This window comes from Tetrao urogallus (genome assembly GCF_951394365.1).
Source record: "Tetrao urogallus genome assembly, chromosome: 1".
Taxonomy (NCBI): Eukaryota; Metazoa; Chordata; class Aves; order Galliformes; family Phasianidae; genus Tetrao; species Tetrao urogallus.
This window is the reverse complement of record NC_136813.1, coordinates 169,838,757-169,865,597: the sequence shown is the minus strand read 5'-3', so window position 1 is coordinate 169,865,597 and position 26,841 is coordinate 169,838,757. Positions and strand designations below refer to the sequence as shown.

The 26,841-nt window shown below is 38.3% G+C and overlaps 1 protein-coding gene across 1 annotated transcript in view; it reads left to right on the top strand.

Moving 5' to 3' along the window:
* ANKRD26 (ankyrin repeat domain containing 26) overlaps positions 1-26,841 on the top strand; it is a gene marked incomplete at both ends in the record, with an annotated part of 54,462 nt that extends 27,621 nt beyond the window's left edge. Inside the window, 22 exons of the mRNA XM_079549043.1 lie at positions 1,221-1,303; positions 2,886-3,860; positions 4,634-4,869; positions 5,683-5,814; positions 6,519-6,552; positions 6,766-6,904; positions 8,330-8,543; positions 10,632-10,815; positions 12,296-12,442; positions 13,026-13,982; positions 14,649-14,801; positions 16,074-16,249; positions 16,447-16,540; positions 17,729-17,800; positions 19,200-19,334; positions 20,344-20,456; positions 20,880-21,021; positions 21,738-22,019; positions 22,676-22,911; positions 23,318-23,564; positions 25,816-25,861; positions 26,693-26,841. Of these exons, the coding sequence (XP_079405169.1) occupies positions 1,221-1,303; positions 2,886-3,860; positions 4,634-4,869; positions 5,683-5,814; positions 6,519-6,552; positions 6,766-6,904; positions 8,330-8,543; positions 10,632-10,815; positions 12,296-12,442; positions 13,026-13,982; positions 14,649-14,801; positions 16,074-16,249; positions 16,447-16,540; positions 17,729-17,800; positions 19,200-19,334; positions 20,344-20,456; positions 20,880-21,021; positions 21,738-22,019; positions 22,676-22,911; positions 23,318-23,564; positions 25,816-25,861; positions 26,693-26,841 (4,946 nt within the window). The remainder of the gene's footprint in view (positions 1-1,220; positions 1,304-2,885; positions 3,861-4,633; positions 4,870-5,682; positions 5,815-6,518; positions 6,553-6,765; positions 6,905-8,329; positions 8,544-10,631; positions 10,816-12,295; positions 12,443-13,025; positions 13,983-14,648; positions 14,802-16,073; positions 16,250-16,446; positions 16,541-17,728; positions 17,801-19,199; positions 19,335-20,343; positions 20,457-20,879; positions 21,022-21,737; positions 22,020-22,675; positions 22,912-23,317; positions 23,565-25,815; positions 25,862-26,692) is intronic.

Genomic DNA, 26,841 nt, shown 5'->3' with positions numbered 1-26,841 from the left:
TCTGTTCATTGCCCAGTCTGAGCTGATGATTGCCCAATGCAGGTGCAGGACTTTGCACTTGGCCTTGTTGAACGTCATGAGGCCTGTTTCTCTAGGCAGTCATTGTCCTTCTGAATGTCATCTCTTTTCACTAACATATCAGCTACACCACTTGGCACCACTTCCTTATGTACTAAACAATCCATCCATCATATTTCTCCAGTTTGGAGAGACAAGTATGTTATTTGAGCCAATGCAAAAAGTCTTAAATCAAGGTAGCTAACATCAGTTGCTGTTTCTTAATCTGTCACTGCAGTCACTCCATAATAGAAGGTTGGTTGGATCCTGGGAAGTACCTCCTTTTTTACCCTTTTTAAAAACAAGTGTGATGTTCCCCTTTTTACGGTCACTGAGGGTTTCACCTGACTGCCACAACTCTTTAAATATGGTGGATAGTGATTTGGCAACCTCATTTATCCACGATCTCGGAGGTCTTTTCCAATCTTTCTGATTCTATGATTCTGTGAGTCTTAGTTTTGTCTGTTTTATGCAGTAATGTGAAATGTAGTCCAATAATGGTCCAGGATGTTATAACATTGTAAAGTTGGGTAGGAAAATCAATCTTCTCGTAGCTCATACTATGTCAGCATAGCGTTTCATATATTTTCTGTTAATCCTTCCTTGTCTCTTTTTTTTTTTCTCTCCATCTATGTGTTATCTTGAAGATCAGGTATTAAGAAGTATATGTGAAAGTTTCTCTGACTTTTGGGTTTGGGTTTCAGCAAGCTGTATCTTTCTGCAGAGCATTGTGACTCCTGTGGTACATGTATTTCTAACTCTAAAAGGGTTAAATGAGACTCTTCTTCATACAAAATAAGGAGCAGTGAAAATAGCTAGAGGAATCTAGCCAGTTACAGTATAGCATACAGTGTGTCATTGTATATAAATATACTTCTACATATACATAAACCATTTGAGATCATTAAAGGTGTATTTGTGACCACTTGTACTGATTTTCATCAAACTTGTGCGTGAAAGGGAAAATGCCTCGAGAGAGGGTAGTTCACAGAGATGCATCTTTAAACTGTGTTATATTATCTTCAAATCATAAATCATACACTTGAGAGATTGTGTTAGTTTGTGTTATTTTCTCATAAATGCAACGACTCAGAATGTACTGTAGGTATAAATAAGTCGTAATAAGTCATGTTCATTATAAAGAAGGAATTTCTTCACTGTAGGTGAGGGCTCAGAACATATCTTTCATGTGTCATCAGCTGAAAAAGAGACGGTCAAGGATGCCATTGAAAACTGTGGAAGGCAGGTATGTGAAAGCAAATATTATATCTGAATTGGTAAACTGTATTATGTGTTAATGTATAAGAAAGCTTACCAGTCAGTAAATGGTTCTGAGAAAAGAGTCTTGTACGTGAAGTTTGTATCATTTGAAGTTAGATACTATCTTCTTATGGTTGTGTAAAATGCTTGCCGTTGTGATGGATACTTGACATTGTCCTGCTATGTTTCCAGCTGGTTTGCTTAAACATTGACCTCTGTTTGTGTGCAATGCTGATAAAAAGTGCAGTCATGTGGTGGGTTTTTTTTCCTATGCAAAATACATACTCAATTAGGAGCAAGATTTTTCTATCATGTGATTATTTATTTGACAAAACATGCCAGATTTTCCTCTTTGTAAGAGAAAGATTAAGCAAAAACTTGAAATATGATGATCTGTCAATGTATTCTCTGCCTCTGCAAAATATATCCTTGTCTGATCAAGTTAATAAGTGTTTGAAAATGTATTTTTTGGAGGCCGTTGTAGAGGAATATAAACCAGGTATCCTGTTTGTACTGGGCATACAGGACTGCGTAGGAGTCTCCAGTGAGCGTCTGGAGTCTTCTGTAATACCTCAAGGGACAGTGGAGTAAGAAATAATATCCATCATACATCCAAGGCACCATGGAAGAGGGATGTGATTAATTTCAGCAGATAGAGAACAGGACTTAAGTGTTGGAAGGTGATAGCAGATGTGCAGAGTGAATGGAGCTTGGGAGTGGAGTGGCTGAGAGAGGTGGTGACTGAGATACTCCTCTGCATTGTGAAAGATTTTTGTGGAGTTAAGATGTGGAAGGAGAAAAGGGCCTGTATAACCAGAGTAAGAAGATCAGTGGTTGTGGTCCCTTGGGACGCCAAGGTGGCAGGCCTTATTCAGAAGGGAACACAAACCAAGGATAATGTTGCAGGGACTGAGGCACACAGTACAAGCAGTCAGCACCAGAGAGGAGCCAGAGATATGAGGAGGCTCGGTAGTTTTGATAGATGTCTTGGTTCTTGATTTTGGGCTGAGGGAAGCAATGAACAGGTTTTCCTAGTAAATATTTGTCTTGGGTGCTTGGAATGTAATTTAATAATTTTGACTCTGGGGAGCATAAATGATTGTAATGTAATCAGTCCCTTGTGGTGGATAGTAAAAAGCTTGTTATGATCACTCACACTGTGTTAACTCAACTAACAGGGGATTGTAAAGTGCCAGTCAGTAGAAAGTGATGGAGGATGGGAAAATTTGGGCAGTTGTGTTTTATGTTGTTCTTGATTGTTGGTTTCTTTTGATTTTTTTTTTATTTTTATTTTTATTTTTTAAATACTAAAACATAAACTGCATAGTGACACCTTTTAGCCTGCCTGCTCTCTGTAATTGGCTAAAGCAGTCCTCATGTTTGGAGAAATCCAATGGCAGAAAAACTATTGTTTCTAAACTAGATCCTTTCATTTTGAGGAAAAAAGAAATAAGGTGGTACCTTTGTTTTTTGTTGTATGATAGAATGAGTTTGCAATGTAAATTACATGGCTTAACCGTAATTTCCTTTTTCTTGGTAATTTTTCTGTCTTCGCCTGCTTACTTAAGGATAAATATGTTTTAGAAACTACCAACTTGATAGAAAACCCAGCATATGAAATACAGACTGACAAAGCAGAAATTTCTCATCAGGAAGCCCTAGCAGAAAATGAGGAATCCCACAGTGCTGTCAAGCAGTTAAGTCTAAAGCCGTGGGAAGAAAGATATGAAAGAATGTGGGTTGAAAAAGAGAAAAGGGAATTGAAAACAAATTTTAAAAACATTACAGCAGAGCTGAAGCAGCTGTTCGGTGAAATTAATGAATCTGAGGAAACTACATCCCTTGTGGCAGAAGTGGCAGAAGATGACTTCAATGAAGAATTGAACAGTTTTCGTGTTTCATCTTGTGTGACAGAATCAAATAATAAGTTAGAAAGTAAAGGTGAATTTGGAGATATGAAACTTAACGTAGACCTACAAGAACCCGAAGTGGAAATTGTAGTTCAGAGTCTTGGTGTCCTTCCTGATCACAGTAACTTAAATGCAAACATGGAAAATACCTGGAGTACAGAGGAAGAAGACTGCACTAATTACACAGATAATACAAAAGTACCTCTAGCAAGAGGAGAGGAAATGGAAGAAAATGAGAATGGGATTGGCAGGAATGTAGAGGGAAGTCCTGAGTATTCCCCGAGACATTGTTTAAAAACAAATATTTTGGATGACATTTCTAATATTCTTCCTAAAATAAGACCTATTTCCACAAATGATGAAAGTACACTGGGTTTTATCAGAGAGAAGAAATTTGGTAAGGATGTCTGTCTTAGTGACAGTGTTTCCAAAGACTGCCTTATCAAAAACAAGGAAATAGGAGAAGCAGAAATTGAAAATCTTATTCCACATGATCAGCAACCTTGTGGCATGCTGAAAAGGAATCTGGATGAAGAATTAAAACAAGATGTGGAAAGATTTAAGAGTAAGGTAGGAATGCTGCAAATGGTATTCCTGGCTTTGGAGAAAGAGAAGGTACAGCTACAAAAAGAGGTAGAAGTTCACCTGCTGCTCCTTATTCCTTATTCTCCATATCAATGGTCCTGTTCATGTTAGCTATTGATCATGCTTTGTGGAAATTGTTTTTCTTTTTTTTTTTTGTTTTAAGGGAAGTACATTACTCATAAATAAGGAGAGCAGTGGTGAATTGTACTTTTCCCCATGATGTAATCAGAAGGTTTTGAGAAATCAAAATGTATTGATTCAGTTTAACAATAGGTGGCAGTCAGTTCCAGTGTAAGTAGTTATCACCACATTGCCATAAAAACAAATGCATACAAGTACACCAGTTTTGATTCTCAATCAAGGAATGAAAATAGCTTCTGAACAGGGTCTTGACTAATCTCTTCATTTGCTGTGGTTTGTGCATGGCGTGACTTCACTGCCTTTCACTAAAATTCCTGATTGCTGTGAAACTTTCTGCTTGTGAGGTTTTTTTTCCTCATCATTAAGGAAGTACTCCATCATGCATCTACTCATATTTTTTTATTTCTACAGCTAATGTTGTGTAGTCTGTCTAATTTCTTATCAGTAATGCACCAGTCATGCATTTATTGTTTCTTTCCTAAGGCTTGGGTTTTTTTTTGTTGAACTTCAAATCATGAGTGAATTCAGTGTGTTTTCGTTGACTTGGTACGTTTTGTAGAGTAATTTTTGTGGAAATTCTTTTTTATTTTACATTATTTTAGAAATCAAACTTATATTATTTGGTCTTACATTGCCTTTAGAAACAGAAAAATGTATGAAGCTTAATTTTCTCTTCATAGGTTGAGAAGGAAAAAAAGAAGCAGAAACATTTCAAAATGCAAGCAGTGGAGAAAGAGGACGGTCTTGATAAAGTAAATACACCAGCAGGCAGTATTAACAATCAACCAGTTAAAGAAGAGCTTGCTCTAAAGAAGAATGAGAAAAAACTTGAGAATGAAAAAAAGAGAGAAGAAAAACGCACAAAGAACTTCTCATCTGAGGAGAGACCAAAATTAACTAGAATGCCAGCAAAAGGGTAAACTAATAAAACATTCTGCAATTTTTATTTGTAATATTTAGGGGTTTTAGCTTTAGGGCTTTTTTTATCTTGTATTTGAAGCACTCTCCTCAGTGTTGAAAGCTATGCTGAGTAGTCTCCTACTTCTCAAACTTTTTAAAAAATATCTTTTTCTGAGAACTAAGTGCACAATGGAGGTTCAGGTTTATTTCATTGGAGGAGACAAAGGTCTTAATTGTAGAATCATAGAATGTCCTGGGTTGAAAAGGACCACAGTGATCATCTAGTTTCAACCCCCCTGTTATGTGCAGAATCTCCAACCACCAGACCAGGCTGCCCAGAGAATTTTTTCCTCAATACTGACACTAGTCGTGTCTTCAGAATCTTAGCTGGAGGTTGAGAAAATGTTATTTTCTTAATAAATAGCCAATCAGAACAGAAAAGCAGGAACTCAGTTTACTTTCTCCCTTTTCTAGGAGATATTAGTGTTCCTCGTGGAATTGTTTTCATTAAACTCAGACTGTCTTTGTCAAGAAAAAGGGAACAATAATATTACCAAACAATTCTAAGAAGTTTGAAGAAAGCAAAGATGCTTTTCCATTACCCTTGGCAGGAATTTTTATCTGCACCTTCTTCAGGAAAATCTGTGCTCTAAGTACATCCTTTAATGGGGAGAGAGAGGTGTTCCAGCTTACTTGAGTATCTTCCCAGATCTTGGGAATCAAGCCTGTGTTTTAACAGGCATTTTTAGTCTTGATTTTTTACGTAGAGTGTTTTTTATTTTATATAATGTACTCAATTGGTGACTTTTTTTCTTTCTGTTCAATATAGTAAATCTGTTACGAATGCAAAAGGTATGAAGAAAAATGAGAATAAAAGGCAGTCTTCAAAGCAGAAGGCTAATCAGAAGATTCAAGTAACGGATGATAGCACTTGCAGTGAAACATCCCAAGCTGAAGAAAGGTACTGAATATAAGGAATATGATAAATACATTTAACGATTACAAAAATTGTCCTGAAAACTAAAGATAAATTCTACAAACTGAATGCGTACAATGATTTTCCCCTGCCAAAAATGACTTGAGGGTGTGCAGGTGGATGGTAAGCTGGACGTGAGCCAGCAGTGTGCCCTCACAGCCCAGAAAGCCAACCATATCCTGGGCTGCATCAAAAACAGCATGGCCAGCAGATCAAGGGAGGTGATCCTGCCCCTCTACTCTGCACTGGTGAGACCTCACCAAGTGTACTGCATCCAGATGTGGATCCAGAAATGATGTGGATCTGTTATACTGTGAATCCAGAGGAGGGCATAAAAATGATCCAAGGGATGGAGCACCTCCCCTATGAGGACAGGCTGAGAGAGCTGGGACTCTTCAGCCTGGAGAAGAGAAGGCTCTGGGGAGACCTGAGAGCCTTTTTGGAGGTGGTTTTCAACTTTGGCTGTTGTATAATTAACAATATCATGCAGAAAAAACAGCCTTCCAGCACACGTATGGTGTTTTTGTTGTTTTTTTTCTGCCTCCAACTACATGACTATGTATAACACAGTTATTGTATTAAACTGCAGTTTAATTCACTTCTGAAATTAAGTTTTCAGAGCACTTTCAGTTATTTGTTGTTCATGCTGTGTAAGCATTCCAGTACTGAAATGTATTTCTGTTTTCCAGGCCTGCAGCAAAAACAGGGAGTGAAAAAGGCAAGGTACTGTAAAATCACTTTTTCTAATCAGTTTTTAATCACTTAAACTGTGTCAGCTTTTACATCATGTTCAATTAGATGCAAAGATTTCTGCTAATATGCAGCTTTGTACTATTTGAGTCAAATTCATGGGCTGTGAGTGAGAGAATGAATTGTTCCTGCATTTATAATGATCTGTAATAACATAGTTTTGTATACACACTGTGTTGTCTGTAGGTCAGCATGCAAATGGATGTTACTGATGACCTTGATTTAACACAGTCATCTGATACAACTACAGAGGATGCTGAGTTGCCAACTTCAACTTACAAAGAAGCAATGTTGCTGTTAGAACAGCTTAGTGTGGATCATACAGGTAAGTCTCTAACTCACTTTGTCTTCTGTTACAAGTTCCTCTTTTAAAACTCTTGTTTCCTTGTGTACCTTCACAGTTCCTTAGTGTCATATTTAGGTCTAATATTTATGATCAAAAATGACTCTTGCCCATACCCTACCCCCTAAAAAGTACAGACTCGAGTACAGACTCCTGCACTGAATGCAGAATTTATCTCACCTAACCTCAGATGTCTGTCTGTGTTGTCAACAAACACGCCTTACCTACCAGCTGTGTCTCTAGTCAGAATCGGAAGAGAAAGTTTTTGTAAAGTACAGACCAGTGCATTCAAATGTAGTGATAAAAAGAAAAAAAGACCAGTCTTTTTTTTTTTTCTTCCTCTTTATGCCCCTTAATAAGTAACGCTCCACAAAATAATGGTTTTGCTAAAAACAAATAAAGAAATCTATAATGAAATATTGTAATATGCTTGCATGTATACATATAGCTTGATATAAATATAAGCAGCACTAATTTTCTCAATTTTCACTAAAACTTTATTAGGCAAATGTGGATTAACTGTGGCTAAAGGCCTTGTTTCCACCCACCTGCACTCTCACCTCCATGCTTCAACAGGAGAGGAAGGAGGTAAATAAAGGAGTTGAAAAAGCTCAAGAAATGTGATATAGACAAAGCCATCACTACTTTTTGTCATGGACAAAATGGGCTCCACTTGTGAAAATTAATTTCATTGCTTGCTAATTAAACTGGGGAGTGAGAAAGATAAAAATAAGTAAATAAAACACCTTCCAGCCACCATTTTCTCACACTTAATTTTGCTTCTTCACTGCCACTTCCTGAGCAGTGCAAGGAGGATGGTGGCTTTCCAGTCAATGCATGATAGTTCCTCTCTGCCTCTTCTACCTCTTCACACATTTTCTGTGCTCTAGCATAGGTCCTTTTACAGGCCAAGATCCTTTACGGGAATTATCCACCTCTTCTGCAGTGGAGTCTTCCATGGTCTGCAGTGTGGGTATCTGCTCCAATGGGGCCCTTTCCAAGGGCTGCAGAGAAACACCTGCTCCATTGTGGTGTACTCCACAGGCTGTTTGGGAACCCTCACCTGGAGTGCTTCCTTCTTCCTCTCTCTCTTTCATCTTACCTTTATGTTTCCGCTGTTATTTACACCTGTTTTTCCTCCTCCTCTGCCTACGTGGTGTTTTTGCCCTTTCCAAAATATGCTTTCGTGGAGGTGCCATAAAATTGGCTGATAGGCTGAGTTGTGTCCAGTAGTGGGTCTGTTGGACCCACTGCATTTGGCACAGTCTTTTGGGTATTTCTTATAGAGACTTCCCCATGACTAAAACCTTGACACCTATGCCCAATTCACCAAAGAATTAAACAGATTGTAAAGTGGAAAGTTTTTATGCATACGTGCAGTTTTGTGTACTTTTTGTCTCCGTACAGATTCTGCTATTTTGCTGAAAATTCAAAACATACTTCTTGAATATGAACAGAGAATAGATCGCGAAAAAAATCGCTATGCAGCTCTCTGGAAAGAAGTCAGAAAGTTGAAAAGTGAAAAAGAGGAGTCACAGTTAATAGCAGAAGAGACTGAAGATTTGAAATCCACATTGGCTCACCAAGAAATGGAATTGAAAAGTGATATCCGAAGCCTTAAGTAAGTAATCTTGCATTTTGATTGTTTGTTACCCTGGTCATGTTTTAGAAGATGCTGGTAGTCCAGCCATCAACAGCATGCCAAGTCCCACCACTAAGCCATGTCCCTTAGTGCTACAGTCATGTCTCTCTTAAGTACCTCCAGGGAGTGGGACTTAAAAGCATTTTTAAGAGTTGTATTTCACAGGTTTTGTCTTTGTACCTTCTGTTTTTATATAAAATCAGGAATCGTGGCAACTCCTCAGACCACAAATTGAAACAGTTTACTGGGTGTGTTTGATTGAAGGTCAAATTTGGTATTGTTTCCTTGTCCTCCTCCTCCTGAGCTACATGCAGGTCACTGTTTACACCATTTCAGAGGGGTGGCAAGCAGGCATTATATAAAATTCGTTAAGAACAAATTCAAAGCCCTGCACATGGGATGGAGAAACCCCTTGTGAGGATACACAGTAAAATGCTCTTGCTGGTGAGCTGCTTTGCTGAGAAGCCTCTTGGGGCCTTGGCAGAGATTAAGAGCAACATGATCCAGAATGATCTTGCAGCTGAGAAGGCCAACAGCATCCTGGGTTGCATTAAGAAGAGCAGAGAGTCAAGAAGGTGAAGGGAGGGATCCATCCCTACTTAGCTCTTGTTGGTCTGTATCTGGAGCACTGGGTCCAACGTTTGGCCTCCCTGTACAAGAGATCATGGTCAACATGTGTGAGTTCAGCAGAGGCCTTCCGGGCTGATCACAGAGCGTGGAGCACTTTCTCTGTGAGTAGAAGCTGAGGGAAATGGACTTCAAGGAGATATGCCAGCAGTCTCACAGTACATGGAAGGGGATTATGAGTAAGACAGAGTAAGACAAAGCCATTCCTAATTTGGCCTGGATTTGGTTCTAAATATCTTTTAAAATTCCCAAACATCTATAAAAACAAGGAATTATTTTTTTCTTTCAATATAAAATCTCAAAACAGTGTTAGCTAATCAGCTATATGTTTGTAAAAGCTGTACTTTTCAGGAAACTAAAGTAACAATTATATGTAAAGCTTTCTCCTTGAGTATAAGCTATTTAAATACTGATGTTGCAGCCAATCTTCTGAGCTATTTATTAGTGGTTGCTGATACTCATTTTCCAGAATTAGTAAAGCAGATTTTTTGGGGTACCTCTTTCTTTATGTTCATAGTTACTTTCTTATTTGTTGACAGAAATATTGGAAAAATATTCAAAATAAGAAGCAAATACAAAAATGCTTTCTTGTTTACTTACTGTGGATACACAATGACAGTTTTAACCATATCAATGCTTATTGCTAATTATTTCAGTTATTTAAAAAAAAAAAAAAAGACTAACATTCTCCAAGGTGTTTTTATCAGTTAGATGGAAAATCAAGTTGCTATTATTTCTCTCACATGTAAATCCAGTGAGTTTTAAAACTGTAACTGTGTTTTTAATCATACTAAGCTTAACATTTCTAAATCCTTTTTGGAACACTATCCTTATCCTTTAATTTATTTTTAAAAAAAAAAAAAAAAAAAAAAAAAGTTACTTCACAGATGGTAAGCAGTTGTTATAGTCCTGGAAAGGGTTCTTAAAAGGTTTTGGATTTGTCTTAGACAAGTGATGTGTTGTTTTGTTAGTATTACTTGCAGTCACAGTGAATCCATAGTATGTAGATGATGTTCAGCATATTAAATACAGTATATTTTTTATATTAAAAGTTTATGGTATTTTGATCTGCTAAGACTGTGAATTAATTTTGAATGAAGTGTGCACCTGTAATGTGAAGTTTTGGGTGTTTTTTTAGGAATTACAGATGTGTGCATTATTCTTCATGTTTACCTACGTAAATTTGAAAATACATGATAAATTTTGTACATCACTTAATGGCTTATTTGTCAGCCTTGTGCAGCTCATGTACAAAATGTCTTCCACCACTAATGGAATGAAATTAGAGTTATTTTAAAAGTTTAAAATTGCAGCAAAACTTCTGTATTTGAAAAGATGTGACATTTTTATGGTTTAATTTGTTTCTGCAAGTTCATGGTATGGCATATTTACTTTTTTGCGAGAGCTTTAATTCCTCAAATATTCTCTTTTAAATCCCAGATTTTCTTTGAAACAAGAAGAGCAAAAGAGGCTTAGAGCTGAAATGCAATATGAAAAAATAGGAGAACAACTAAGGAAGAAAGAGGATCAATACTGTAGAGAGGCAGAGGAGAAACAACAACTTGAGTTACGTGCAAGGAATTTAGAAATGGAGTTAATAACACTGAGAAAGCTCATGAAACAGGTATATTAAACCTGTTAGCTTCTGTTTTTCTGCTTCTTTCTGATTGATATATTATGCTAGTATGTTCAACAAAGCTTGTTTGTGAGTGAGGCATTATATAACCATCTTGGTACATTTTGAGGACCATTGTCCTCAAACCAACATGAACAAACAAGTTCATGATTCCTTTTCTCATTTTTCAGAATTATAATTTGGTTTGTGTTTCAGACAAAACCTTACTTTGAGTTATCTTTTCTAATTACTACAAAACTGTGTGTGTGTGGTTTGTTTTTTTCATTTTCAGGAGGAAATTAGAGTTACTGTTTGTAGCACTCTTTCAAGTATACTTACATGGATTTAAATTTAGGCCTAAATGTTACTGTTTGCCTGATAATCTTAAAGTCAGGACTGAATCCAGAAAACCTCTCAACTTTATTTTTATTACAAGTTTAATGCCTTATTTAATTTGATTGAGATGATGATGTTTTTACTGTACATAATCTGCATAAATTCTTTAGTTCTTACATACAGTTTTGAGGATCTTTCCACTGGCCTTGACATACTTTTCAGCATTCCTGTCATGCAGTTTCAAATATACCTCAAAAATTCAGTCTGTTCTGTTGTGTTTTTAAGCCTCAACTTTGCAAAACTTACATTTGCAAACACATTAAGAACACACGAAAGTGATCATTAGGGATCTTCAGTGGCTACGTTGTTCTGGCAGGAGCAGGAAGTAGTTAGCATCACCTCTTTCAGTCTGCCTGAATTTTATGAGTGCATGATTGGCATTAGTTTACCTCCTGGTCTGTTTGTTCCGCTGGTCATTCCTCTTCTGTGTCTCACTTCATTGATAATTTCTGGAAATCCTGTGCAACTCATTTTGTACAGCAGTATTGCTAGATTTTGGTAAACTGGAAATATATTGGCATATGTTCTGAAGCATTTCTAAATATTAGTAGAAGAGATGGAGGCTTAGGACCTTGCAGTGGAGTATAGACAATGTAATTATTGTGCTTTTGGAAATGTTACTCATTTGATTTATGCAGTTCTTAATGTTAGTGTTAATATTGATGAATAGATGTTTTCAGATCTTTGATTGTAAGCATATGAGTGTTCATCTCTATTTTTAGTGTGTATATGTAGTATGTTAGAAAGAGAACTTGGCTTTCTGCTTAAACTGTGTACATTTCCAAGAATAGTAGTTTGGGGTGGGTTTTTTTTTTTTTTCATTTGTTATGGAGAGAGATTCATTTCATTAAGTATAAAACTTCTATAATACTGATTTGTGCAACGGACACACACTATCCTTATAACTTTCAATTCAGATAAACCTAAACACATTTGTTTGCAAACATGGAAAATTGATATGCAGGTCGTTCTATGATTTTATGATAAACAGCTCTTACTAGAATTACTAGAAAATAGGGATGCAAAGAAGAATAAAATAGGAAGGTATTGCTAATTTTGCTCAAGATTCACAAGCTTAATTATATTACTGTAGATTGAAGAAGAGCGTGATGAAACACAGAGACAGCTCTCTCAGGAAAAGAGTGCTAGAGCTCTACAAGAAGGAATTTTGAACAGCCACCTGTGGAGACAGAAGGAACTGGAAGAAGAGACAAGAAAAACTATAGGAAAAAATTCAGAGGTAAGCAGTTCCATTTCTAATTAATTTGGTTATATTTCTCTGTGCTCATTCTAGAATCATAAGAAAAATAACATTTTGTGCATTTTGGTGGATTATCTACAGTTCATCAAAATAACCCAGTTTTGTTACTGCTGTCTTTAAAAATTCTGGATAGCAGCATCAATCCCACATATACCTGAACTGCATGTGGAAGCAGGAAGCCACTGGAAAATAAGATGCTGTGTTCCCCCTTCCTTAAGCTATCTGCTGTTCTTTACTGTATAGTTGCTATAATCATTTTTAAGGTTTCTATCAGTGAAACATCCAGAAAACTCGAGACTAACAAGGAAAGAAATTGGCTGAGACTGTGATCCTATTACTTGGCTTTTGAATTGGTTATTGTACTATCATCACTTTCTTGTTTCCATTTTTTTTCATCTTTTGGCTTCATAAATTATTTTTATCTCAACCCATGAGTTCTATTTTGTTTCCAGTCTCTCCCTCATCCCACTTAGTGGTGGGGAGTGTGGTGCCTAGCTGCCTGCCAGGTTAAACCAGAATTTATTTCCCAACTGACTATTCATTTATGTCCTTTATCACACAGGAATCTGACACTAATGACAGAGAAAAGGATCTGCTGCACAAAAATCAGTTACTGCAAGAAGAGATTGCTATACTAAGACTTGAACTTGATCAAGTAAAACTTAGGCACCAGGAGGATGAAGGAAAATATTTAGGGGAAAATGAGTCTTTGAAAGAAAAAAATGACGATCTTCAGAAGGAACTTAAGCTGAATGAGGAAGCCTTAACACAAACAGTATTGCAGTACAATGGACAGCTGAGTTTACTCAAGACAGAATCTGCAATGCTAAGTTCCAAGCTTGAACAGACAAGAGAAAGCAAAGACAGACTGGAAACAGAGATTGAATCATTCCGTTCCCGCTTGAATGCTGCTGTTCAAGATCTTGAACGTCATCAGTCATTGAAAAGTGACGCTGAACGAACATTTCAGAAAGAACGTGATGAATGGCTTCGTTTACAAGACAAGCTCCATCATGAGCTCTCTCATGCGCAAGAGACCAACAAGAGCTTGTCTCAGCAGCTGAGTAAGATGGAAAGGAAAGCTAATTGTCTAGAAAGTGAGCTTCACCAGTTGAAACAAACACTTCGAGAAAAAACACTGCTTTTAGAAATGACGCAAAAAGACTTAAATCAAGCCCAGTGCCAGGCCAAAGAAAGTGACTGTGCACGGCAACTTGAGAAAGATCAAGTCAGCAAATTTATGATAAAGCAGGAATCTATGCAGGAGCGATTGGCTCAGCTCCAGAGTGAAAACCTCTTACTCCGTCAGCAGCTGGAAGATCTGCAGAACAAGGGGATCATCAAAGAAAAGGTTGTGAATGATGTCCAGGACAGATTTAATGATATTTTCAACAAACTCAGAGCTGATACTGAAAAGCAAGTTTACCTCATGGAAGAGAGAAACAAGGAATTAAATACCAAGTGTACTGATTTAAGGGAACAAGTCTTTAAATATGAGACTGACAAAGTAGAAAGAGAGGTAAGCTATACAATTAGAAGGAATTACAGAATCACCGAATGGCCAGGGTTGGAAGAGACCTCAAGGACCATGGATCTCCAACCCCCTCTGCCACATGTAGGGCCACCAACCTCCACATCCAATACTAGACCAGGCTGCCCAGGGCCCCATCCAATCTGGCCTTGAACACCTCTAAGGATGGGGCATCCACGACCTCTCTGGGCAGGCTGTTCCAGCACCTCACCACTCTCTCTGTAAAGAACTTCCCCCGCCATCCAACCTCAATCTTCCCTCCCTCAACTTAAAACCATTTCCCCTTGTCGTGCAGTTATCTACCCTTTCAAAGAGTTGATTCCCCTCCTGTTTGTAGGCTCCCTTTACCTGCAGTGAGGTCCCCCCTCAGCCTTCTTTTCTCCAGGCTGAACAAGACCAGCTCCCTCAGCCTGTCTGTGTAGGGGAGATGCTCCAGTCCCAACTGAAACATTAAAATGTTTCAATCCATAAAATGATTTTGTATTTCTGAAATGCACCAGGTGTAAGTTACATGCATAGAACCAAATTATATTGTTTTGTTGCGGTTCGTTGTTTTTCTCTTTGGTAAATGGCTGAATTGTATAATCCAGTCAGTTTAAAGGAGTAAAGTGAAATTTCATGGTTTTCCTCATGTTTATCTAACTGTTTCTTTAGGTTTTGGTCAGACAGCTACAGCAGGAGCTTGCTGATGCTCTTAAAAAGCAGTCTATGTCAGAAGCTTCTCTTGAAGTTACTACACGCTACCGCAGTGACCTTGAGGAAGACAAATTGCGCTTGCAAAAGGAATTGGACAGGGTTAAAACCAAGGTACAGAGAGGCTGTAACTTATACATATAAATCTGAGGGGTTTTTTTTCCTGTTTTTGGTGAAGAAGAGAAAAATAATGTAAAAAATAATGAGAGCAAGTAGCAGAGAGAGCTAAGGAGGTTAGCAGTGATACCGTCATAATTCATGACGCCAGTGAAATCTTTGCCAGCTGGCTTCCTCCTCTATAGTGAAAGATGAGTGTTACTGGAATCATCAAAAGGCCAACTAGTTTCTTTTGCAAGTAGGAGACATTCTTCAACCCCACAGCTAAAGCTATTCTTGAGGCTCCAGGGTACTGCAGCAGTGTTCTTTCTTTTTCCAACTTCCTTCCCTCTCCTGGTATCAGACACAACTAAGAATTTGTTTGTGTATGGGATGTTTGCACAATCTGAAGCAACATCACATGGGTGCTCTGAATTTACAAATTAATTTTCTGTGTCTTATAAGGTTGGTTGTAAATGCTGTAAGCAGGTCTTTACCTCCTTAGTCTTCTCAATTTTCCCCTTGTCATCTGTGATCACAGTCATGCCTGTGCCAAACCAGAGCAGAGATTTCAGAGTATAAGGAAATGTTGTCCTCCTATCCTAGAAATAAATTCAATTGTATAGATTTAATAACATATATATGAATTGGATTGTTCTGTGCACCTGGTGTCTGTGATTGGGTGGTCTTTGACATGAGGTCACAGTATCTTTACCTCATGAAGATCTGTATTTGGTAAGCTGCTTTGCAAAATTACCTGGTGTCTCTACAGGTTATAGCATCTGGTTTGGCCAAGTAGATGTCTGATTTCTGAGAAACAGTAGAAATACTGGACAGCTGAATTTGAGTTTTCCTTTTCTGCTCTCTGTGAGAATTGTTTTTTATTGAAACATATATCATAAGAATCTACTTTTGAACAGTGGAATCACTTAAGGAGAAGGATTAATTTTTTAATTAATATTTTCAATAGAAAAGCAAGCAAGTAGCTACAGAGTCTCTGAGTCTCTACAAGTCACTGAGAAGGTAGGATTAGCAGTGTCAGTGCTCATAATGGTGTTAGAGAAAATCCTTTGTACAGATGGGAAAGGCCAGTACCACAGATGATGAAATATTGTCTGTTATTGTTCATTTGCTAAGAGAAATGAGAGCTTGAATGAGTTGGAAATGATTACAATACTTTGGGTAGAGGGTGTATGTAGATATGTGCAATATTCAAATTCTTCAGCACTCACTGAGTTCCCTATAGAGAAACTAACCTGGGTGCTGAGGATTCTCACTGCTATTTTACAGTTACAGGAATCTGAAGAACAGCGTGTTCAGTCTGAGCTTTGTGTTCATGACTTGAAGACTGTCCTAGATAATAAGGAAAAAGAAATATCAGTTTCTTCCCAGAAACTGAAAGACCTTCTGTTAGCAACTTCTGGAACCAATGCTATTATAAAACAACTGGAAGAACATGTGCAACGGTAAGAAAATAACGTAATGAAGCAAGGTTTTGCTTTCTGAGGTTCTTTGAAAACATTAGGATTGCCTTGTTGCATCATCATGGTAATGCATGATTTTGAAAGAAGCTCTTGCTTTAAGTTGCATTCTTTTACAGTGTTCCTTTACAGCTTGTGCCATTATGGATTTCTCTAATAAGATCTGTGTTTTTTCTTTTAAGACTTGAAATTGAAAATGCCAGATTGGAAGTCACAACCAAACAACAAACCAATAGTATTGAAGCTCTTCAGAAGGATATGCAAGCATCAGCCTCAGTAAGCCAGACATAAACTTTTCATTTATTTGTTTGTTTGTTTATTTAGTGTGAGCCTCTGAGCCTAGTTAGATATTTTTTGTGGGGAAGCTACATGATTTTCCTGGGGAGCATAGAGGGAGGTGAGTCACCTGAGTTGTGCTGACTGTAGGGTACTCTGAAAATCCTGCTGGTCTATTCTCCAGCTTTCTGTTTTTGGGAGTTTTCCTGTAATAATATATCAAGTCCTACTTAACGCTGTATGTGGTGAGGTTTTGTCACTGTAGTGCTGGTTTAAATATTTTATTCTTTATACCAATCGTGACGTTAGATGGCAGACACATACTGGAAAGTGTATCTTGAAATGCATTCTGCAGTTTCTTCAGGGAAATTTCACGTGTGATGGTTCCAAGAGCTTCGTGCCAGAGGCCTGACTGACATCATCAGGCTGGGACAAGAATTATATTCCCCAGGCATTTTGCCATGTGGAATTGCTTTTCCATTGGCTGCTTGATGTGTATTTGTTTTCATGAAATGGTAAAGAGGAATCCCAATGGTATTATTTGCAGAACTTGGTGAAAGGCTTGTAATTTCCCCCTGTTCAGTGGTGTTAACATAAATAGGGTGATTGATATTAGCATAAATAATGTGGTTTATATGAAGCAAATTATTTTTGTATTCGAAACAGTGATCTGGGGGCTTTGTTATACCTGTGGTTGTTAATTAATGTTTAAGAGGTTCTGAAAATAGCTATACATGAAAGTTGAACTTTGTGCTGTACTGGCACTGGCAGAAGAAGAGAGAAGTGCTTACTCTTCCCCTTGGTTAAGACGGCATGGTTTTCAAATGTATGGTGAATGGGAGAAGCTCCTTTGTGTGTTCATTTTTGGAGTTAGGGTAGTAGGGTTAGGATGCAGTTGGACTTGATGATCTTGAAGGTCTTTTCCAACCTGAGCAATTGTATGATTCTGTGATTGAAGGTTCTTTGTATTCCACGTAGTTCTCTCCCTGAAGCCAACTGGCAGAGGCGATGTTTGCTAATAGTTTTATCTTAGCATCAGACTGAGGTATTTCTCATGACTGATGGTGAGGATAAGTGTGAAAAGAATAAAGTGATGGAAGGACATGCGTAAAATTTTTTTTTTATAATGAAATGTGAACATCAGTCTGGAAAGGTAGCATCTTCTTTCTTCTTTTGATGCTTTCTTAGGTTCATCATCGCCTAGAAGAGTTGTGCTTACGGACAGCACAGACAGCTGCAGAAAAGTACCAGTATCAGCAGGTATCTCAATGACTTCTGAAAATAACTGGTTTAGTTTTTTTATTTCTTGTATGCAGGCAATTGATTGGAAAGATTGGGTGGACTGTAAGGTACAAATACACTGACAAAACAGGTTTCAGGACAAGGCACCTTCAAGGGCAAAAGTTGTAAATTTCCATATTTCCCTGCTGCCTTTTCTATCTTTTCAGTGCTATGCAGATATTTGTGTTCATCAGCATGATTCTTTTGGTGGATGGGATGGATGATGTCAGCAGGAGGGAGAAGTGTGGTTGAGAGAGCTGAGAGGGGAAACTAGACACTGGAAATCTGTCTCATCTTCAGAGCTTTGTCATAGTTTCCACCTCATTAGATTCTCATTAGATTCTTTTCCCATTTGTGAATATGTGTTGGTACTGTACTGCCACACAGGGGGCTGAGGTAAGGAAAAAGCAGCTAGGTGAGGTAATGCTGTTTAGTGGCAGGCAGCTAGAAAGTAGCTGGTGTGTGTGCATGGCCTAGCATTTTGTGTAACCTTGGAATATTCTTGAATTAGTTTGCTGATGAAAAATTAAGCTGCTGTAGGGAGAGTAAGAAGGATCTAGTAGAAGGGAAAAACTGTTGGTTATCTGCCCCAGAAAAGTCTGAGTTTGTTTCCAGGTTCCTTTTCTGTCGTCTTCCTTTGGTCCAATTGGTATGCACCAATTGGAAGCAGTCATTGGGTTTTTATACATTGTCACATACTGAGAACCAGCATTTAACCTATTCTGTAAGGACGCATGAGAAAGTTTTATGAGTTTGTTGTGTAAGCTTTTAAGCTAAGGTTTTTGTGTCCTTCTGTAGATCAGGGGGCGTCTCTTTTTTTTTTTTTTTTTTTTTTTTTAAATGTATTACTCAAAGAGTCTAGGCAACTTTCATTCTTTACGAAGTGAACTGAATAACTTGTTTCCACACAAATGCATCTGTGATGCAAATCTTTGTTCTTTTGGGTAAAAGTATAAGTAATGTTTATGATCTGAACATTTTCTTGCTCTGAGAAGATCTGCAGTTATTACAGTCAGTGAGTGTAGGGAATTTTCTGTGTTGGGCAGTAGATGAGTTATAAATGTAGTTATTTTTGTATCATTATGAAATCTGGAGAATTTCATGAAGAAATTTTGGGGGTAATTTTGTATGTGTGTCTTCTTATCCCCAACGAATGTAACCTCATTTTATCTCGTATAGGGCATTCACTCTTTCCACTAGCATTAAGTGCTATTTTTGATGCCACGTTTTATACACCCTGTATGACATTCAGTGTAGGTCTTTAGTGGTGAGAGCTTAGCCCTGCCTTCATTCGAGTTACTAGTTTATAATGCAGTTCATGTGCAGTGTTGTCTCTCTAGTTATCTTGGCATTCCTTTTGCTATTGTTGTTTCCACAGATGCAAAAGCAGGATATGTTGACTATGACATCAAAAGAATCACGCAGTATGTGGGAGGAAGAAGTGAAGTCAAGAGCCCTCCTTGAAAATCGTCTTGCTCAACTTGATAGGGAAAAGGCTGAGCTCTTGGAACAGGTGAGCCCAGAAAACAGACAGTCCCTAACACCTGGCCAGTACTCAAAATGATGCTGACATTTTCTTGAGTTCTTACATACTCAGCTTTTTATATCCTTGCCGCTTGGGCCATGAATACTGTTGTGATTTGGGAGTCATGAAGGAATTAAATAAAAGCCAACAGAGTATATCTCTGAAATGCTGGAGTTGTCCTATCAGGAAGACAGTGTGGTTTGATACCAGTTGAGCACATGGAGCAAGGCTGCGGTTCCTGAGTTATTTATTTGATTTCCTTCTGGTTGTTGTCTGACCCCTTGATTTCTGGGCAGGATTAAAACACCCCTTATTTTCAGTGGCAGTGTATGGAGGAACTGCTGCATGTTTTCAGAACAGCAGGAGCTTAAAATGCTTGCAGAATAAATAAGATGCAAGTGCAAACTACAAAACTAGTTTCCAGCTCTCCTCTGGTTTGTCTGAGAAAACACCATGAGGAACAACACCCGAATTAGTAACCACCCACAAACAAGATATGGAAGTAATGACTGAGGAGACACTGATGAATTCCAGAAAAGCAGACTCTTCTGCAAGAGCCTGCCGGTCACTGGGGATCCCATGAATGCTCTAGAGTCTGAGTTGTTCTCCAGGACTGTGGCTACCTATGCAAGCTGACCTATTTGCAGAGGAACTGTGGAAGCTGTTTTCTTGCATCTTTTTTCCAGCTTTTTGGGACAAAGCCCAGTAAGGGGGGGGGGGGGGGAGCATTTGCTTCAGCAGGGGCACAGATTGGTATCCCTGGGTATCGGCCTGTTTGTGTGAAACCTGAAGTGATTAAATGTTCACAAGAATCCTGTGCCCCAGTGTTCTGCTGAATTGGTGAAGGGATGTGTGAAGGGATCTGTGTGCTACCTGCAGTTGCTACGTGTAGTGTTCTGTGCTTAGTGTGACATGGTTTTTTGTTTTTTGTTGCTTTTCTTTTTTCCTTTTTTTTTGTTTTTTTGTTTTTTGTTTTTTTTTTGTTTTTTTTTGAAAGTGTGAGGCTGAAAGAAAGAAAGTGAAGAAGCTGGTAGAGTTGAAACGGCCAGTTGAAGCACGTCTTGACCAGGAAATGAAAAGAAACGTTGAACTGCAGAAAGAACATCACAGGTATGGTTCATTGGTACTTGAAAGAGAGCTCACACAGGCTAGAAGTCAGGCTTTATGGGACTTGAATGTAAAAGTAGGTGTGTTTAACCCTTTCTAAACAAATTCAAATCTCACATCAGTTCTTGCAGGGCAGTTCTGGTACATGAGTCCGTGATTTTCTGTAGGTGCCAAAAGAAGAGCAAATGCAGGCTGCCCTGCACTTCTCCTGAGAGAGGGAGGTCTTTTTTTCCTCTACTGAGGTGAAATTTGGACCCTCCATGTGACCTATTGCGTTGGAATGCTGGATTTTCTTATTAACTGTTGGCCTGTTGAACATGTTAGAGAGGAAGCAACCTTGAAGATGAAGCTATGCTTTTCACATGCAAGTGTGACAAATAGATTCATAGTACTATTGCATGTTTTCTGGACTGATTTGTTGTGCAGGTGCAAGAGGCTTCTGAACAGAGCTGTGAAGAAACTAAGAATGCACGAGTCCAGAGAAAGAGAGTCCCAATTTAATTTCCAAGGAGAAATGAAAAATAGGTATTCTGAAATGGTGAATGAAGTTGGAAATTTAAGAACAAAGGTGAGTTCTGGTTGTTTCTTTGTTGTTTTTTTTTTGTTGTTGTTGTTTGTTTGTTTGTTTGAGTTGTGTTCATTTCTGAAGACTTGTAATATTCTTTTCAGTAGGTATAGAAAAGTTATGTTTCTGGAAGAGAAGAGGAAATTGGCTTCACAGTTGACCTTGGAAACTTCTGAAACATCTCATATTTCCTAAATATTCTTGCAACCAGACAGTGGATTTGACCTAGAGAGAAAATACCTTCCTTTACCACTGCTGTGAAAGCTGCTTTTTGAAGCGCTGTTTACAAGGCTTTCAAAGGCAGTGGCAGGAGGAATACTTTTTTCCTGTGCCCAGTTAGTAGTACTGGAACATTCCCCCTGAAGCACAATAGGCATTCTTTCTGGTATCTGGGTAGAGTTGTTTGATTTGCATTAAGCAATAGAGCAGTGCACGGAAAAATGGCCCTAGCACCTTTCAGCCCACTCCCACAGTGAAATTCTGCTGGTTTGGTACTTGTCGGTCTTTTACTTGCTGCAGAAGAACTAAGGAAGGGTGGAACTTGAGGAATCCTATTGGCAAGAACTTAAAAGCTGTTCTTTTAAAAGATGAGCTTGACTTTCCTTTGACTCTGATACTGAGGCAGCAGGTGATGGTTACAGACTTGATGGTTTTCCTCTTTATGAATTTTCAAAGAATAATTTTACACCCATCTAAGTTCATTTTCTTACTGTCTACAGGTTACTGAACTTTCTCAGCAGCTGGAGTTAGAGTCTAAAAAATGCATCCAGCTGGAAACACAAAACCAGGATTTGCGAGAAGAGCTGTCTGTTCTGCGTGGGAGCCATGAAAAGCTGGAGAGGAGCAAATCCCAGTTGAAGGAAGAGGTGGCAAGCCTCAGACATCATTTGGAGGTTAATATGGTGAATCACAGCCAAATAGAACAATACAAGAAAGAGGTGGAAGAACGAGCCGGACAAGAAATCAGACAAAAACTACAAGAAGTCAATTTGTTTTTGCAGGTAAATGAATTTGTTGTGTATGTCTGTAGTCTTTATTATGAAACTTTTTTTTTTGGTCATTTTTTGTTCATATTTTGATTCTTTGTGTTAGTGCTGTACTACTGTCTTTCCTGAAGAGAACAGAAAATGGTTGGGCAGAAGTGCTTTCATGTGTGTAACTTGCCTACAGGTTCCCAACTTAATAGTGTTCCCATGACAGGCTTCTGTTCTGCAGTTCTTAGAGGCTGTTGCTATCTGGTCATCTTGTTATTGCTGTTATCACATGAATATTGTAATTTAGAGATAGTTTTGCCACACATACAGGTCGTGTTTTATCGTTGTACAGGATAAAATGCTCAGAGAAGAAGTCGCTGATGGGGCAGAAAGAATGGGGATGGGATTCTCATAATTTCTTTGTAGAATCCTTTTTTTGTGCCCTTTTTGTGAGCATTCTTTTAGTAGCTGCTGTTGATGGGAATGTTGCTAAGAGCAGATCTCTATCTGGATGAAAACAGTCATTTATTGTGTTGGTTCCGAGGTTCTGCCTTGATTACTGATGGTAGTGAGGAGGTCCAGTTGTCTCAGCTGGGCCCTTAAAATTGGTTATATGCAACTGTCTTGGGGGGAGGTAGTTCACCTTTTCTTTGCAATGGTTGAAATTGTGTTATCTGCTTCAGACACAGGCAGCCTCCCAGGACAGGTTAGAACAAATCAGAGACAATCATCATGCCTCACTGAGAAACCAACTAAAGCACAGAATTAAAGATCTCGAATGTGAGTTGGACAGAATAAAAAACACTCAACACGACAGTATTTTTCAAAAAGAATCCACACAGGCAGAAGTGGAAAAATACAAAGAAAAGTATCTGGAAGAAGTGAAAATTAGAAGAAGCCTAGGAAATAAGCTGGAAAGGTAAGTCCATGCTTTTTTGGACTGGTAACAAGATGTAAAGTAGCATTAGCTTGCATGAAAAACCCTGTACTGTTTCCTCCTAAACTCTCTCTTCTGTGTCTTGTCAGCATTATGGACGTAAACCTAAGATGACATCTTTATGAAAGAGCCCTCTAAAACCTTTCCCCTTTATTTTTGGAACCACCCTCATTTCACTTCAGTGTTCTAGCAGTCACACCACCAGTCGTGACATCGCTACCGTGTGCTTGAAGTTAATAGCATTTTAACAGGTGGCCTTTGGGCCCCTCTCGTTTTGGACTCTTAATGCCTTCTATTTGCAAAAGCTGAATAGTAGCCAAAGACCTGGAAGAAGTGACTGCAGCAATACTATCAAAGATAATTCTTTGCATGTTTTTAAATGTTTCAGAGCCAATGAGAAACTAGCAGAAGCTAATGCTAAGCTCTTTCAGGAGCGCCACAGAAACAAATCTTTAATTACAAGCAGCATTGTCGCAGGAGGTCTGCCTGCAAGTTCAGTTCTGTATTCAACTGAACTGGGGCATCTTGGCAACAATCTGGCACTGAACAGAAGTCTCAACCTAGGAGGAAGCTTTGTAGGCACAGCTGGGAATGCGTTATCGTCAAGAAACAATGTTGAAGCCTACATGGATAAGGTAAGCATTGTAAAATATGGTCATTAAGACTGTACAGAATTCCAAGAGTGCTCAGACACCAATAATACTGGCATCTAAACGATGAACTATTTAACTATATATATATATACATACCTATGTACATGTACAAGGTTTTTGTGTGTTTTGTTTTTTTCAACAAGAGAGAATTTAATAAGCAGTGCTGTGGCATTAGAAGTTCCCAGCTAAGCTATTTATTAAACTTCAATGTATAGTATGTGTATAAGTGTATGACATACTTTAGATGGATAACTTTGACATCTTTGCCCTGCCTGTCAGACATCTCTTGTCAAGCCACTTTTTCTTTCCTTACTGATCTTCATTTTTAATTTCTTTTACTACATAAATACTAACAAAGACATGGTTCAAAACTAGGATGATATGAGTATGATTTCTTTGCTTCTTCCTATACAGTCTGCTGTGGGATGCATGCTGTGCCTAGGAAACATTTCTCTTTGTGCTTCCTGCTATGTATTATTATCTGAGAAGAGAATAACATACTCTTCAGGAAGCCTTCACAGCTTTCTAATGTTTTGCAGCAATTTATATGTGATCACATCCTCTGCAGTAGCTCTAAAGTACTTCACCAGTTGTGCTGCTTAGCACTTTGCCTGTTCATCAGACTACTTAAAAAGACAAGAGTTTATCTGACTCTGAGCCTTTTCTTTGCTTCAGCTAGACCTCAGATTTTTCCAGTAATCTGTTCCCTTCTGTTGAGAGGAGAAAAAAAAAAAAAAAAAAAGAGAAAAAGCAACGAAGCAACCACCTCTGTATTGCCATTAAATTCAAGCTAAGTGCTGCCTTCTTGGATGGAAAAGATTACAAGTACTCCTGACAGTAAAGCTCATAATGACAGGGAGTTAAGGAGCTTAAGGTGCAGTCACGTAGTCATCTTGCTCTTGTGTTTTTATTTAAAGCTCTCAGTGCACGTTTGGTGTTTTTCAAAGTAAGGGAGGTTATCTGAAGTAGAGTATATGCATCTCCTGGGAGGAGAAAGCTTGTGTAGATTTTGGCTTTGATATGTGCAAAAGCTTTGAAATAGCTACAAGGACAAGAAGCTGAAAATATTTCATGCTGCCATCATTCAGATTGCTGGTATCAATTATTTCGTCTATGCAACTGTTAGAAGAAACAAACTGTGCTGATTATAAACAATGCTGCTCTGACAAGTAGGCGCAGAAAATAATGGTGAACTCAGCTAGTTGCAACCAGTGTGAGTGCATGGATTTATGAAACCAGTTTTCCTACTGGTAGCATAAGAAAAGGAACACTTTCTTCCCATTCCATCTCTCAGCTTCTGTTCCTTTTCTGATTTTATTTCCTGTCTTCACTCCTGTTTTGTAGCAGTCTTATGAATTTCCACTCTTTTGACTTCTGTCTATTACTCTAGTTCTTTTACTTGGCACCACTGAGAAGAGTCTACCTTGTCTACTTTATAGTCCATCCCACAGTCAGATAATTACACCTGCAGGTGAAACCCTGAGCCTTCTCTTCCAGGCTGAACAGTCCTGGTGCTCTCAACCCCTCCGCATCAGCCACATGCTCCAAGCACTTGATTGTATTTGCTACTCACATAAGTCTGGAAGCTGTGTGCTGTCTGTTTTGACAATTACTTCTGTGTGTAATAAACCTGACGGAAAATAATGCAGGAGTCACATATATCATCAAAGTAAACAGTAGCATACAGTCTTTGGACTGTGGCCTTTAAAAGGCCTGATTTCTCCTTATGAAGACTTTGCATTCAGAATAAATGACAGTAAATAAACAGCTCCTGGGGGAGCAAAGGGTAAATGCTCCTTTCTAGTGATCCAAGCTGTTTTCTGTTACATAAGAAAATGTGCAGCACTTGCTTTGTAAGCAAGCTAACAAGACAGTTAGCAAAGGAATAATGTGTTTTTATATTTTTATATGTATTTGAAGATAGACATTAACCATGTATGCATTTTTATAAAACCATTGTGCTTTCTTCCTGTATTTTTTATGATGCAGCTGCTGAATTACAGAATTACTGTTTTGTTCTAAAGTTAATGTTGCTCAGAAATGAGAATGCTACAGCCTCACTGACCAAGAGATTGTTGTTGTGAAAACTCAAACTCCAAAGTAAGATGTCCCTATTTGGGATGGCATTTTAGGTTTCACCACACATAATGTGTGGGTTTTAAAGTTCTTTTAGAAGTTTTATGTTGCAAAAGTGGAACTTGAAATCTCAATTCTGTGTTATGTGTAATTCTAGGTACGGAAGGAACTGGATGAAAAAATCACTAAAGAACTTGAACAAGGTAATGTGCTACTCTCACATCAGTGTTTTTAAGGAAGATGATGACTGTAACTTTTATGCAATTATTTTCAAAAGTTGTCAAGATCCTGTTTGAAGCACAGTGTTTGTTGTTGTTTTTAACTCTCCAGTTCAGAGTTTTAATGGAAAACTTCCTGCTTACCAAAATACTGTTCAGAATGTTCTGCAGTTACTTTTGAGAAAAAGCATAGAGAACAAACCATCTCCCCCATACAGATACACTTGGATTAAACTGAAGTCACCTTTCATCCTCAGGCACAAACACCAAATGAAAAAGAGCCCTGAAATAAGATTTTTATAGACTTTAGTCACCATATCTCTTTCTGCATACATTCATTGCATACATTCAGAGAGGAATTCACCTGTTTCATAATTATCATTCTGCCAGAGTCCCTGCTGCTGTGCATAGAGACACTGGAACAGGTTGCCTGGAGAGGTTGTGCATACCCCCACCCTGCAGGCGTTCAGGGTCAGGCTGGATGGGGCTTTGAGCAACCTGGCCTAGAGGAAGGAGTCCCTGCCTATAGCAGGGGGGTCAGAACTACATGATTTTAAAGGTCCCTTCCAGCCCAAACCATTCTGTGATTCTAAGACCTCTGGAATTTTTCTCTAGTGTTGACTGATAATTGAATTTGGAAAAAATGCTTCTTTCTTTATGCCTCCTGTCCTTTTTTATTTTTGTTTTCCTTGGAAGTTTTTTAAATCTTTCTCTAGAGTGTAACTTGTTCAGTTACCAGTAATGTTTTTACAGTGACTTATTTGACTCAATCTACTGTAAAAGTAACATCATGAATCTTGTTTCTTTTCTTTCTAGCCAATGCTGAACTTGAAATTGGATCTGCTAGAGCTTCTCCAATGATGTCTACTGATGGATCTTCAAAAAATCTCAATATTGACCAGGATCCCCTTTGCAGAGCAATACAGGAGTACCGTGATGTTTTAACCAAAAATTATCTGATCTAA